General features: G+C 41.9%; 1 protein-coding gene across 6 annotated transcripts in view; it reads right to left on the minus strand.

The window, feature by feature from the left end:
- GOLGA2 (golgin A2) overlaps positions 1-15,740 on the minus strand; it is a 47,431-nt gene that overhangs the window by 17,671 nt on the left and 14,020 nt on the right. For 3 of the 6 annotated variants that reach the window (XM_081896372.1, XM_081896373.1, XM_081896368.1), the window contains 8 exons: positions 15,581-15,709; positions 14,177-14,217; positions 13,989-14,052; positions 11,502-11,561; positions 11,000-11,080; positions 2,447-2,485; positions 632-694; positions 362-455 (listed from right to left, as the gene is read on the minus strand). In XM_081896372.1, the coding sequence (XP_081752498.1) occupies positions 362-455; positions 632-694; positions 2,447-2,485; positions 11,000-11,080; positions 11,502-11,561; positions 13,989-14,052; positions 14,177-14,217; positions 15,581-15,649 (511 nt within the window). In that variant the 5' untranslated portion in view covers positions 15,650-15,709. The remainder of the gene's footprint in view (positions 1-361; positions 456-631; positions 695-2,446; positions 2,486-10,999; positions 11,081-11,501; positions 11,562-13,988; positions 14,053-14,176; positions 14,218-15,580; positions 15,710-15,740) is intronic. The other 3 variants (XM_081896371.1, XM_081896370.1, XM_081896369.1) reach the window with 2 other exon arrangements.

Genomic DNA, 15,740 nt, shown 5'->3' on the forward strand with positions numbered 1-15,740 from the left:
ATAATTTTCATAATGCTAGGTTCAGTATACTAGTATTTTTACTTTCTTGTCTTTGAGCTTTCTCAGTCTGTTTTACTATTTTATTGTTTCCAAAGGATTGCTGAGGAAGGTTTCAAACAGTCTATTTCCAGGAAGTCTACAGAAGCTTATATGCCCACTACTCCCAATGCCTAGAGCACCTACAGCCACAGCCAAACCACAGGCCAAATGATGAAATCGTTTTGCTGTGTCACTGAATCATCAACGGCATAACTGCCTCCTGAGCCCAAAGCTTACCAAAAATGTTTCATTTAAGACAACTGGTGCCGTATTCAAGAGCATCACCTAATTTGATAGCCAGAAGGCTTAGGGTGTTGCCTACCTGCTTTCTGACGAGCGGCCTGCTGCGTATGTGCAAGGGCTGTCTGCAGCTCAGATTTCTCAGAAACCAGGATTCCTATCGTCTGAATGTGGACCTTCAAAGTACAGAACAACTGGGTTAAAGGAGAACTTCCTGCCTAGAATTCCTATGTCATAACAATCACTGAAAGGATAAGTAACTAGAAGCAGAAATAGACAAATTGCCACACATGAACTCCAGTGTGCAGTCAGAAAATGTTAATTGGGGGCTTATGTACGACATAGAGTTTACCTGTAACTGTTCTCGCAATGCTGCTTGTTCCTTTGAAAATTTCTGCTCAAACCCCTTCTTTTCCTGTGAAAACATGACATAGAAATAGCAACATCAAAACCATATTAGATTTACAATCTTCCTCTTATATAACCAATATTCATTCTAAGCATTAAGGTCTCACGCGTACTGTCTACCCACCACTGCTGCACATAAGCCCTAGTGCAGGAGTATAGAACTAGATCCAGCCAGTGGGCCAGATTCTTCCCCCACCCCTGCAGCCCAAGATTGACAAGTGGATGGGATCACCCACCTGCCACCTGATTTCAGGTGACCTGTTCCCCTGCATGTAGTGTGAGGTGCTTTGATGCCCCGACAGTCAGCTGGCCAGCAACAATTATCCAATGATTGTCAGGACTTGTAAAAGAGGTATGCATGGTGCTATGCACAGGCTTTGCAAGTGATGTAAAACATTCCCAAGCTCTTTTTGTCTCAGTCAGATCTCTACCTATCCCACACCTGAAGTTGTATATAAAGTCAGGCCTAGGGCACATGGGTGTGGCTTGGCCAAAATGGCCTAGTGGGATATGATGAAAAGCTCAGGTATACCAGAGTCTGGTGATGATGTGCCACAGAATTCCACAAGAGTGGTGTAGCTGGGATGGATACTCACTCTGTTTGGCTGTGAGTACAGCTAACCAGAGGGGGTGGTGCAAAAAGTACTTTGTGAGGTAAAAAGAAAAATCAGTTGAGAGCTGGGTTCCTGACATTCAGCTGGAAAGGGATAAAGCCTCTGAGTAAGCAATTTATTTATTTTTTAAATGGAACTTCTGAGTAGACAGGTGTAGGACTGCACTGTAAATTAGCTCAGTCTACTGTTTTTACAGGGTTGGATGTTAGAGCCAGCACTGTGAACCCCAAAACAACAAAAAAGGAAGATACTTCAGATTATTTTCCTTTTACCATTAACAAAAATCAAACTCGAGTGAAAAGTGAATAAATGCTGATGGTTATGCTATGCTATGCCGACTCACTGTCTAAACATCCAGACCCAGATGCATCTTAACTACAACTTGGTTCTCATGGTAAAGCTCCTACAGATGTTTCTAGGTGTCAGTGGCTCCACACAACAGCCAATACACACATGAGCTGCTCACTAGGAGGACTGTTCTTATTTCATGGTGTGTTTCTAACCAACAACTAGCTGCTTCCAGGATTATGTGGCACTGGTGATGGAGCTATCCAAGCAGCAGGGGATAGCAACAAGGTGAGATGATATTGTTCCTTAGGTAAAAGGTGAAGGTACCCCTGCCCGTACGGGCCAGTCTTGACAGACTCTGGGGTTGTGCGCCCATCTCACTTAAGAGGCCAGGGGCCAGCGCTGTCCGGAGACACTTCCGGGTCACGTGGCCAGTGTGACATCGCTGCTCTGGCGAGCCAGAGCTGCACACGGAAACGCCGTTTACCTTCCCGCTGGTAAGCGGTCCCTATTTATCTACTTGCACCCGAGGGTGCTTTCGAACTGCTAGGTTGGCAGGCGCTGGGACCGAGTAGCGGGAGCGCACCCCGCAGCAGGGATTCAAACCGCCGACCTTCCGATCAGCAAGTCCTAGGCGCTGAGGCTTTAACCCACAGCGCCACCTGTGTCCCCACAGCGCCACCTGTGTCCCTTAGGTGTTCCTTAGGTGTTGCTAAATGGAACCATTTCCATAAATCTTTTTTCCAGTGGTGGGTTGGGTTGAATCAGTGCCACCCATTCCAACAGTATACTATGCTTCCTGCTCCTGGTGTGAATAATGAATTGGCTGTGCATGTCTCTCAAGCAGTGCATATTACCTTCTCCAGCTGGTTCATAATCTCTTGGTTCTGCTGCTTCTGCAAAAAGAGCAAAATGAAGGCATCAACACTAACAGCAAGTCACTTGGGCTTCTACGTGTGAGTATGCTAAACTATACTACCAAGTATACCTCCAAGGCTTTTGGATGTTTGGAAAAAAGTTATTAGAATCAACAAACCCCAAACTCCTGACATAAATGCAAGAAGCAACTATTGCATTTATTTTTCACAACAAAAACACAATAAATAAATAAATAAATAAATAAATAAATAATACTGTTTCCCATTGCTTTCTTAAATGCTGCCACAAAAGTTTTCTAAGGTTTGTTTAATGCAGGAGTTGCCAACATTATGTTCTGCAGATGTTGTTGTACTCTAGCTCCCATCAGCCTCAGTAAGCAGGAGGACCACAGGTTAGTAAAAGATGGGTTAATTAAATGTTTGACGACAAGAGAGAGAATCCACCATTGTTCAGATACCACCTCTTTTTGAATGAGCTGTTGTGTGGGACAGTAAGTTTTTAAGCTGTGCATAACCTTTCTAAAGGTAGGCACTTTTGGGCAGATCAAAACACAGCAAACAGTTGGTCCAATAAATGTAGTATACAAAATGGTTCTTGTCATAATTGAGGCCTGTGAGGTAGCACTAGACCCCTCAGATACTTAGGGAAGCACTTCCCTTTCAACTGACCATACAGTGGTACCTTGGTGATTAGTTTGTGAACAGTTTGGATTAAGAACGCTGCAAACCCGGAAGTAGGTGTTTGGTTTGCCTTGGAATAAGAACAAGTTTCGCTTCCTGTTGAGTATGTTCCATTTATAAATTGAGTCTGCCACTACTATGGGAAAGCACGCCTTGGTTTAAGAATGGTTTGGTTTAAGAACGGACTTCTGGAACGGATTATGTTCGTAAACCAAGGTACCACTGTATATGAAAACCATCAGAAAAGCAACTTCCCTGTTCCACTCCACCCTGACTTTCTGTAAACACATGTAAAGCTGCAGAATACGAGCTAAAATGCAAAAAAAGAACACAAAAATAATATGCTGACTACTGGTGGAAGTGCTTTTTAAATTTCGCCAGGCAGTAATGCAGCAGGGGAGCAAAACATACACAAAAAGGCAAGTGAGACCTGTGGTGCTTGGCACAACACACAACGGCAGGATTTAGATGCATGGCTAAATCACATTTAGTGTTATGGCAGCAAGCCACAGTGAGCCTTGAGTTTGTCTGTTCCCCCTTCCTGGTTATAAAAAGAAGGGAAACACACAGTAGGCTGAGATCTACGTAATAGTAGGGAAAGTGTTCCTCTGAAAAGGCAAAGTGACTCCTGTGTTATTAATTCAAAGAGCAGCTCTGTAAGGAGGCAGATTTACGAACATTAATGGATTCCCTGGAGTCCCACAGCTATCTTAGACAGTGACCAGACAACTGCAAAAGTGACTTAAGGTTATCTTCCTAGTGAGAAAATATGTGGCCTTGACTCAGGTAGGCTGTCTGGGAGGCACTGGTAGGATTCCCGTAACACCCTTTTGGAACTCCTTTCCCCAGCACGCATTTCTTTTTGCTCAGTTAACCCAACTTTGCAGATCAATCTCCTTCCCAACAGTATCTAGACCCCAGAGCTCTCTTAAAATGTGTAACAGGTACGATGAATTCACCTCTGTGAATAAGAAATGCAGAGGACAGTGACCAGCAAGAGGGCCTCCTCAGTCACATGGCCTCACATTTGTAACTCACCCAGCTGCCACTCAGAACATTTTTTTTTTAGCCTGGCACTGAAAAGGCCTTAGCCCAAACATTCCACTATGTTGAATAGTTTAACTGAGAGTTTTATAGTTCAGTCTAGTTTACTGGATAGACACTGATGGTTGTTGTTGTAGTAGTATTGTTTTGTTGTTTTAACTGAACACCACCTGGAGAGTTTACATTGAAAGGTGGCTCATAAATTTCTTAGGTAAATAGGTGGCTGCAATACAACCCAGAAGCAGTAATACATTTAATTCCCTGCAGAACCTCATTTTATAAAATTACCAAATTTCATGTCCTTAAGTTTAGTAAGGAAAGATTAAGGAAAGGTTGAAAAAACCTCAAGCACAGAAATGTCTATTGTTTTGTGTTGTGAATTTACGAACCAATTTCTCCACAAGACTCATGTCATACTTCTTATAAGGCAATATTTCTCCAAAAAATCAAATTCTGAAATGAAGGAATTTAGTGTATATTTTAAACCCAAATCAGTGTGTTTCTGTTCAATACATTGGCCCTGTTCATGCAAACATGGTTTATTATTATGGGAACAAGCTGCAGTGAGTCTCCGAGTTCCCCACTCCCCCCCCCCCCACTTCTCTGGCATGACTAACACAAGTAAGCAGTCCCCGGGGCTCGTCCAGTGCTGTGGATAAGCAAGGGGAGAGTCGGGGGGTGGCTTACCTGAGTAGAATGTGTCCTCTTATTTAAAATGCATCTCTGGGTTATTTGTGGGGCCTGACTGGTGCTCTTATGGGGCCTGTCTGGTCTCCTTATCCATGGGGTCGTCCAATACACGGAAAAAAGGGTATATGTGAGTGTTGAGCATTCGCACTATTTCTGAGTGCTGACTTTTTTATTTTAGTTTAATAGTCACTAGTGCTGGTATATTGTTTTTGATTACTTTTTCATGCAGTACAAAGAAAGAGCTGTTTGTCTGAAATGCTGGAATTCAGTGTCTCTGTTCAAGGAATACAATTTGCTTTGACACTACAATACTCACCATAAAGAAAAAAATGATTGTTTGGTTGGACAAGTGAGAAAAGATGAAATATTAAAACTGAAAAGGGGATTGACAACTCAGCAAAATACTTTTGTGAAGCAAAAATATTTCATTGTTGCGAGCAAATTTTCACATTGCCAAGTTCATAGCGCACACTAGCCGACCCTTCGTAGAGGGAGAAATTGTTACAGAATGCATTCTTTCTGCTCCCAAAGAGATGTGTCCAGAGAAGACTGATTTATTTAGTACATTGAGTCTTTCAGGGTGTACAGTTACATGTAGGACTGAAGAAATGGGGAGAAATTTGCATCAACATTTGCAAAAGTCCTTGAAAAAACTTCATTATTTTTCATTGACACTCAACGAAAGCACTGATGTTCGTGATTCTGCACAACTTCTAATTTTCATTTCAAAGCATCAAGGGAACAACAACAGGAGAGGGTATCTTTGAAAAAGTTTGCCAAACTGCATGATTTGGAGCTGGACTGGGCTAAACTAGCCGGTGTCATAACTGATGTGCTCCTAGCATGGTAGGGTCTATGAGAGGAGTGGCTGCACGCATTAACCAAGAGATGGACAAGCACAACCATTCACATCCAATAGCCATACACTGCCTCATCCACCAACAAGCACTGTGTTGTAAAAAAATCACTGAAGTTGGACTCTGTCATGAAAACTGTGGTATCTTGTGTTAACTTCATTAGAGCTCATGTACTAAACCACAGATAGTTTCAGGAATTTCTGTCTGAGTTAAATGTTGACCATGAAGATATTCCATACCACACAGAGGTCCGTTGACGAGTCGAGGGAGAGTTTTGAAACGTTTTTATTACTTACTTCTGCATGTTTCTGATTTCATGATTATGAAAAACAAGGAAGTACCAGAGCTCAAAGATGCAGAATGGAAATGGCTGCTTGCCTTTTTGACAGACGTAACAGAAATACTCAACACTTTCAATGTTCAATTTCAAGGAAGGGGGAAGCTCATCTGTGATAGGTTTTCACATGTGAAAGCATTTCAAGCAAAATTAGACCTCCTCATTAAACAAGGAGGAAAACTTCTGCCATCTCCCCACAACTCAAAACATGTCGGCGGGAAGACTTCCGGGTCGGCGCCATCGCCGAATGGCGGGCTCCCTCCGAGCTCCGGAGGGAGCCTGCTCGGCAGGGGCTGGGTCCTACCGCACCGGCGATGCGGGGACCCTCAAAAACCACGGCCAGAGTGAGGCCGTGGACATGGAGACTCGGCTGGCACCGTTAGCGCCCTCCCGGCTCGTGAAGGAGCCTTTTTAAAGGCTACGGATCGGGCGCCGGGGAGAAGCGTGGTGCTTTGAGTTCTCTGCTATCCCTGCCGAGCGCAGCCGCATGCCATCCGGCGGAGAGCGCTGACTTCTTCTATTGAAAATCTGGACCTAAAAGAAGAACCCGTGAGTAATTGGATTATGGATTAAAAAAGAGGGATAATTTTTTAAAATCTGGAGCGAACGGGGGAGGTGGAAAAAAGGAAGTCAGCCTACCCCTTAATTGTAGAAGAGCCAAAACAAAGGACTTAACGACTAAGATCGAGCGTATCTCTATCTTCATGAATTAGCAACTTTGCGAGGGAAAATTATAAGACTGTGCTGGAGGAGAAAAGTGGAATTTGTATTAAAAAAACAACCCCCCCCCCCGGAATCCCTGGAGTGATCCGCGAAACTACCTGGGGAAGAGCATCGGGAGTTTTGACAGCTGTCAAAGGCTGTCAAAACGGAAGAATAAAGCAGGGACTTTGCTTTGAGGACTTTGCCGGTTACATTTGTTTTAAATTGTATATAAATTGTTTCAAATAAGGATTTACAAATTATTTGGACTAATGGATTTGATCTGGAAGAGAACTTAGCTACTGCGATCCACCTAGAGGAGCTGAGCGACATTGCATGTGTTTTTCTCAGGAAACCTGAACAGTTGTAACTTTTAATCTCTTGGGAACTGCAGAAATGGAACATTGTTTTGTCTACAGAGGGCTACAAACTACAGGAAACAATGGATTCTTTAGTTGGAAAACGAAAGGGACATGACATAATGTTTTGCTTCTGAACAACAAGCCTCTGCAGAAAATAAGAAGGTCATGGAAAAAGAACATTTTTGCGGGAAAACAGGGAAACAGAAGGAGGAGAGAGAATGACAAGAATATGGAAACATCATGAACTGGACAGAATTGGGAACATTTGGGACATCCAGATTTGACAAGCTTATGGAAATTAAATGGGAGTTTTTTACTCCTGGATATAAAAATCTGGATAGAAAAAATGGGCCCCTTTTTGAGACAGACTCCTCCCAAGATTGGACATTTGTAATTAAATATGACTGGCAAACTACTAGAGGGATATGGATTAAGCGGGTAGGAACTTCAGGAAGACATTAGGATGAAGGGATAGAAGGAACACAACAGAGAAAGGGGGGAGGGAAATTTGGAATCCAAAGGTTGTAATCTTTATATCTTTTTTTCTTTTTTTATAAAATTTTGAAAGGGGGAACTCGTGGAAGGGAAAAAATCGATCTTAGGGGATGGGAATTTGGAAAAATTGGGTTATTGATGTTAAGTGAGTCATGGGATAAAAACTTGTTGAATTTAATTGCTTATTCGGAAGATTTGGAACGCAATTGGGGGCGGGAAGGGGAAGTCCTGGCTTTGGTTTTGGAAGAAAGTGTATGAATTGGATCTAATTTGTTTTTAATTTGGAAAATTTTAATAAAAATTATATTAAAAAAAAAAACAAAACATGTCGGCGGGAAAACCAGCAGTTGCGTTCCCAAACGAAACATCTGGATTTACTGGAAATTTTGCAAAAGGAGTTTCAAACTCGATTTAAAGAGCTTCACATCTATGAGCAAGACATACAGCTTTTTTGGAACCCATTTTCTGTTGACATTGAAACTGCTGATTCAATTTACCAAATGGAATTGGTCGAACTACAGAATTGTGACTCTCTGAAAGACGCTTTCAAATCAAGCAGCCTCACAAATTTCTATGCTTCTCTCCCCTCTGAGACATATCTGAATCTCAGGAACCATGCACTCAGATTTGCAACCATCTTTGGCAGCACCTATGTCTGTGAACAGACTTTTTCCTGAATGAAATCTCCATTTCATTCAGGTGATGAACACTTGCATGTGATGAACACTTGCATCACTTGCTACGACTATCTGTGACAAATATGGAACCGGATATCGACTATATCATTAGCCAAAAGCAGGCCCATACTTCCCATTAAAATACTTATAAGTTTATGCTGATTAAAATAGTTCTTCATTTTAAATATTGCATTGTTATAAGTTTATGTTGATTAAAATCGTTCCTTCATTTTAAATACTGTTTGGCTTTTCCTGCTTTTTGTGCACTACAAATACAATATGTTGTAGTGTGCATAGGAATTCGTTCATATATTTTTTTCCAAAATATAGTCTGACCCCCCCCCCCCACAAGGTCTGAGGGACAGTGGACCGGCCCCCTGCCGAAAGAGTTTGCCGACCCCTGATCCAAGGCTTACACACATAAGCCTTTGTACATTTTTTGGGTCAGAACTGGGCCTTACAATCCAGAAAGACATAGGGAGGGCATAGAGGTTGAGAGAGAAGTCTTCTTTGCCCAATACAAATTTTGTTACATCAATTGTTCTATGTAGTCCCTTACAAAAACAAATGCAGTAAGTATGTCTGCAAATTCTGCTTTTCTTTTCTTTTTAACGTTCACTCCTTCCCCGCCCCCCCAATCAATACACTGTTTTGGCTCCCCTCGCCCCGAGAATTCTCAACACCCAATAAAAGAGCACTTCATGTTCCTGTCAGCCTGCAAATGGCAAAAGCCATTTGTAAGCAGTGCTCAAACACAAGGCATTTCAGTTGCCGATTGAAATGCTACAGTGGGTGTGGAGGAGGGAGGGAGTAGGGGACACAAAGAAAAGAACAATGCAGCAAAAACTAAGAGAAGCCATGCAACAAGCTGGGGAGGGTGAAATGGGGTGGAGGGATATTCCAAACAATGCAGGACTCTTTGCTGACTGAAAACAGGCCTCACATATTTCTAGCTGTATTTTAAAAGGTAGTGAGTAAAGTAACAGTAGCAGAAGCCATCCATGCAAGCTAAAGACAAACAGGCTCACTCACAGTGCCACTGTTGCTCAAAAGATGGTCACTCACTATCCCCATGTTTTAAGTCTAGAAAGCTGAGCCCCAATCTTTGTTGAAACAGATTCAATAGAGTCAACACTGTTCCAGTTAGGAGAAGTTCAGCAGCAGCTCATCATGCAATTGCAAAGTAGAATTAAAGCAAACCCTACTTTTAAAGTCTCTATTTGTGTGCATTCCTGAACTCTCAACAGATGCTGAAAACCAATACAATTAGAACTTAACATTTATGAATAGGAGAGAGGTTGAAACTCAGCTATTCTCCAAACAAATTTTCTCCTCCCCAAAAATGACTAAACCTGGGTATAAACCACCTTGGCAATTGACTTACTTGATTACTAAATTTAATCTCTACTTAACTCTTGCGACCCACTTCTCTTGCAAGTGGGCAAGTTCTTGGCTATCAAAATCCTCTGTGATTTTGGTTTGCCTCCCATTTCTCTATGGGAAATGAAAGTAAGGAACCTCTTTCTCTCCTACAGCCTCCCACAAGGTAGTTCTGCAGGCACAGCGTAAAAGATGAACACACCTGTTCATAGTAAGGAGACAGAAAGAGGTCGCATCAATGCACAGACATGAGTGTGCTTAAGGTTATAGGCTCAGACCAATGTTTTACTCTTGGACCCTGAACTTCCGTCTGTGACAGCCACTACTGGATCACCGTCAAGAGTCCCTTTAATCATGGCCAACAGGAAATGGGATTGAAAGATATGGAATTGGGTACCAATTAATAAACATGCAATAAATAAATAACTGTGGATTATTATAAGGAAACCTCTTGGAAATAAAATTGTTATACTGGAATGGAGGAAGAATAATCTTGCTATCTAGTAATAATAGCAACTGAAACAGCCCCTTTTGGTCTTTTTGTGTAGAAAGGAAAATAAATGAACTTAAGGTGCCTGGGACTGAAGATTGAAAAAACAACACCTAGCAGATTGAGGAACAGTTGGACATTGTCCTAGAATACAGTGGGATGCTATTGTGAAGTGAATGTTTTGAATACTTTGAATAATCTGAATATACATAATGGGCAAATGGAGAATAAGAAGTCCTCTATTGCCTTGATCTCTATTTTCCTTTTCCTTTTTAGTGATATTTAGCTTTTGTCCCTTTTTTGGTTAATTCTATTTTTGTTCATGTTTTATTTCGTCTTTTGATGTCCTCTACCTTGAGCTGATGAGGATAATCAAACGAAGATGATGAAGGACTGATGAAGGACTCTGCATGAGAAGCAGAGAAGGGAAGAACTTTCAGGCTGGGAGTAGAAACGGAAGAACCCAGGTGAGAGCTGGGAGGGTATCCTCCCCTTTGTGGCTCTGTATAAAGAGGGCTCTGTATTCATATTCTCTCTCTCTCTCTCTCTCTCCCTCCCTCCCTCCCTCCCTCCCTCCCTCCCTCCCTCCCTCCCCTCCTATTCTGTCTCTTTTTTCCCCTCTCTTCTTTTTCCCCCCTTTCCTCTATTTTTATTTAGATTAGTTTGATCCCTCACTCCCTCCGCACCCCTTTGAACCATGAAGCACACAACACTTTTCTTTGTGGCACTGTGAAAGAACCCAAATCCTTGCAGACACCCAGAGAGCACAGAGGAGCAGCAAGACAAGGCCAAACATTTTGGTCTGGTTATTTCTTACCAATTCCTCTATCTTTGTACTGAGTTGTTTGTTTGTTAGATTGCTGGAGTCTAGGGCTACTGCCAGCTCCTGGTAACGTGTCTGATGGGCACATGCAGATAGCAGGAGAAGGAGGAAGAGGAAGGGAGTAGAAAAGGGGAGAAAAGGCAAATTATTAAAAAAAAGGGGAGAGAAAATAATAATCAGCATCACAGTTGAACTAATTTGTGGTGTCCATTCTTACACAAACACACCATCCCCCACCACTACCAAATACATACTAAACCACCAAAAGCTTAATCTCCTTTCAAAGGAACATCAGGATGGATCTTTAGCACTTCCATAACCCAGTCTAAAAGCCACTGCAGGAGCCTTCATCTAAACAAGTAAAACTTTAACATGTAATGTTGTTGTCATTTCTTGCACTCAAGTTAAGTTCTTATTACTAGTACACACACTAGACTCATTACTACATTGTTCAAAGAAATGCAAACTGACAAAGAGCCAGGAACACTGCACTTACTGCCATCTCTTTCATATCTGTTGAAGATGTGGCGTTTTCCCCATTCACATAGGCCGTGGGCTGTAAAATAAAGATATTTGCCATCACAACTAGTTAACTTGGAAAATGTGAACATGAATTTCAGTTAAATATTTCCCTTAGTGGGGATGATGACACTCCTACAGAATAAGAAAACTTTGAAACTGGAGAATAAACACAAAGGTAACTTAGTGTACCCACTACGGCAGGAGGTTCCTTCAAACACCCACCTATATTACAGGCACTCTTCCCCTTCCTATGATTAATGCTAAGGTAGATTGTGTTGGAAGTTCTACAAGTAAAATACCTCATACAGTGGTACCTCGTGTTGTGTAACCTCCAGGTTACAGAATCTTCAGGTTATGGCTGAAGCGCTCTATTGTGCTGTGCGTGCACAGAAGCGGCCCCTCTAGTTACGGATTTTTTGGGGTGCGCACGGCACCCCAAAACAAATTAAATCCGTAACCAGAGGTACCACTGTACATGGTTCAGGTAAGCTAAATGTGCCTCATAATATACTGATAATATACTAATGATAGATCAGAGGATCTTTTAGGTTTGATTTACACATGCAGCCAACACGAAGCAGTAAAGTATTGAGGTAGCAGAATTCAGTGTAACACTTTAGATCATAAACGGAGGTTCACGTTTTCAAAATGTTCTCTTGCACTAAAAATAAAGACACCTGAACTATAGGTAGAAAACTAGAACAGTAGACTATAATCTTTCTTACTGGCATGCTAGCTTTCTACCCACAGAGAGGCTATTTTTAAAAATGTGTTTTTACCCCACCACCTCTCTGCTATCCTGGTTCACACATAACACAAAATTCTGGTTTATTAAACCATGGCTTAGCATTATGTGCAAACTCAGTCCAGCAGCTTAAATATGGTTTACTACAAACAATCCACAATTAGAAGCGATGCTTTGCTGTTGGCTTATAAACCTAAGTTTGTTTTACCTATGGCTTAATTTTATATGTGAAAGCAGCACTCTTCCTTGACTATGTTTGCTTGACCACCACACTCTAAAATATAAGGTGTTAGGTACGAATCTCCAGAAAACAAACCACAATTTGATTTGTCTGTGAGACAACCTCTCATTAGCTCATGGTTTTTTAAACCATGGCTTAAACAAACTTCATTTGCACATAATGGTTATATATAAAGAGGAAACACATGGGCACTCAGAGCAAGCTTGCAGTGAGCTGTTTGGCTCACTGTTCATGGTTTGGACTCAAGGGAAACCACATATATGAGTTAATATGCAATGCTAAGCTAAACAATGGCTTACCCCCCAGGTAGCACAGCACCAGCAGGACCAGGGGAGGAGCAAAGAGGGTGCAATTTTTGCTAAGTACTCGCAACCATGGCCATTCACACTTAGCATTATGCGCAAACTGGGCCACTAGCAGATTTACATATAGATGAAAAAGTCTTGGATAATATGGTCAATTATTACTACTCCTGTTGTTTTAGCTGAGATTCTTTTAACTGCTTCTTGTCTAGCTGTATTTAAACTGGATTATTCCAGGATGGTTCCAGTGGTAAACTATATAGTCTCTTGAATATAAGTATGCCACTTTTAAGATGCCACAAGATTAACAGGCTAACAAGGCTACATCTATGGAATTTGAACCTCTGATAAGAAATACAGTGGTACCTCAGAAGTCAAATGGAATTTGTTCCAGAAGTCCGTTCAACTTCCAAAAAGTTCAGAAATCAAGGCACAGCTTCCGATTGGCTGCAGGAATCTCCTGCAGCCAATAGGAAGCTGCGTTGGACGTTCGGGTTCCAAAGAACGTGTGCAAACCGGAACACTCACTTCCGGGTTTGCAGCGTTCGGGAGCATAAACAGTCAACTCACAAGGTGATCGGGATCCAAGGTATGACTGTAGACAGAAAACAGCTTCTTTAAGAGAAGGTGGACAGCCCTTTCATGTGTTACCAGTGTATAACCCTTGAGTATATCTCATTCACAACCATTTCCCACAGATCACATGGCACACACCATTTCTGGCTTTCAGTCTGAAAGCATCTTAAGGTTCTATTGTCTGGCTGCAAGGAACCATATAATAACTGAAAATTCCCTTGGGTATACAAATAAGTAATGATTAAGAGGCAATCTAATAGCCATCTTCAGATATTTGAAGGGCTGTCACAGATGATGGAGCAAATTTGCTCTCTTTATTCCAGAGGGTAGGACCCAGACCAATGGACTCAAATTACCAAGAAAAGGGAAGAAAAAGACTAAATATTAGGAAGAACTTCCTGATAGTATGATAGGTGTTCAACAGTGAATCAGATTGCCTTAGAAGGTGATGGACTCGCTTTTACTACAGAAGTTTATAATCAGGGGTGTTGTAGTTGCAGATTCCTGCATCAGCAGAAGGATGGACTAGATGTCCTTTGAGATCTCTTCTAGGTCTATGATTCTAAGATAGACAGATCAGAAGAACTTGGCTTTTACCTGATTGACCATGCCATTAAGCTGTTCAGACAGCTGGCGGAGACTATCTGCCAATGAGAGGGACCTAAAAAAGGAATATGACACACAACAAACATCTGTAATAAAGTAGACATTAAGAACAATCCTCATTTTTAGTGACTGGAATATGATAGAGAGAGCAGGAGAGAATACAGAGAGAAGCCTCTCACCTATTTTCTTCCAAGGCATTTTTATGATCAGTGTCACAGATCTGTGAAATAAAAATACATTACTGTAATAGAAATCAGAAACACAAATATATGCATATGTACAAGCATGCACATGCACGGATATATGTAACTCCAACAAAAGACTGGATACACTCCTCTCCTTCTGAGTGACACCTCACAACATCTACCATTGCTTTATTCCCCAACACAAGAATGAAGGACCTGCAGCCCTCCACATGTTGTTGGATTCCAGCTCCCATCATCCCTGCCCATCAGCTAGGACTAATGGGAGCTGGAGTTCAACAACATCTGGAAGGCCACAGGTTTTGCATACATGCCCTGAGGACTGCTTCAACATAGGATGCACAAAACACAGCACACCTAGACTTCTATACCATAGCACATGGGTAGGCAAACTAAGGCCCGGGGGCCAGATCGGGCCAAATTGCCTTCTAAATCCGGCCTGTGGACAGTCCGGGAATCAGCGTGTTTTATTTGTGGGGCATAGCAATTTGTTCATTTCCCCCCCTCCAAAATATAGTCCGGCCCCCCACAAGGTCTGAGCCCCCTGCTGAAAATGTTTGCTGACCCCTGCCATAGCACAATTCAAGAAAAAATACTTAATAAGCTTCACGTATTTAATGCTCAAGCAAAGGGTCAAGCTGGTTGTCTATCACTTTGTTTTGTTGGGAATTTTTCAATTAACACTTACTTTTTTAAAAATATAGAAATATTCATTACTTTAGATCAGGAATGGACAACTTCGGTACACAAGGAACCACAGAGGATATGTATCATGAGTCAGAGGGCCACAGCTCACACACTTTAATATAAATTGCATATAACCTGAACAGACAGGCAGAAGGTGCTAAACCAGTTGGTTGACACCATCAAGTTATTCCTATCTTGAATTTATTACCTAAGAAGAAGGAAATTAGAAGTCAGCCTCAGGGCTTGGCAGATATGGAAACAGAGTAGACAAATATTTGGCTTTACTATTGCCCTTACATTTCAACCATCTAGAAGAGATGTACAAATAAATGTTAAGATGTGAAAGCTAATCTATAGGCTACAGGAGAGAGCTTAGGGGGCCCAACACGGTGCCCAACTGTACTCATCTCACCCTTCCAATGAAGCTGCATTCAATCAATGGCTGAAGACTGAGAGATGAAGAAGGAGTGTATTGTGCAACCTAAATTTAAGTGTTCTGTACAGCTAATTCCTCTTATAGTTGCAGAGTGACAGGCCATTGTTGGTAACTGAAATGTCTGTGCTACCATCACCTCCCCGCTCTTTTGTGAAGTATGCTTTGCTCTATATTTCAAATAAACACACACACACACACACACACACACAAAAAGTTATCTAGGGTGTTTAGTGTGGGGGATGCAAACATTGACAAACCTGCAACAGCTGCATGCTACCAGGACTTGGAGCGGCAGAGCTAGGCAAACTGTTGCTGTTAGACAGCATGTGGACACCAGCAGCGAGTTGTTCAGCATTGTGAGCGGAAACATCACCATCACAGTATGCCTGTCACAAAACATACCATAAAGATTACAAG

The sequence above is a fragment of the Podarcis melisellensis genome, assembly GCF_964234715.1.
Source record: "Podarcis melisellensis genome assembly, chromosome: Z".
NCBI lineage: Eukaryota > Metazoa > Chordata > Lepidosauria > Squamata > Lacertidae > Podarcis > Podarcis melisellensis.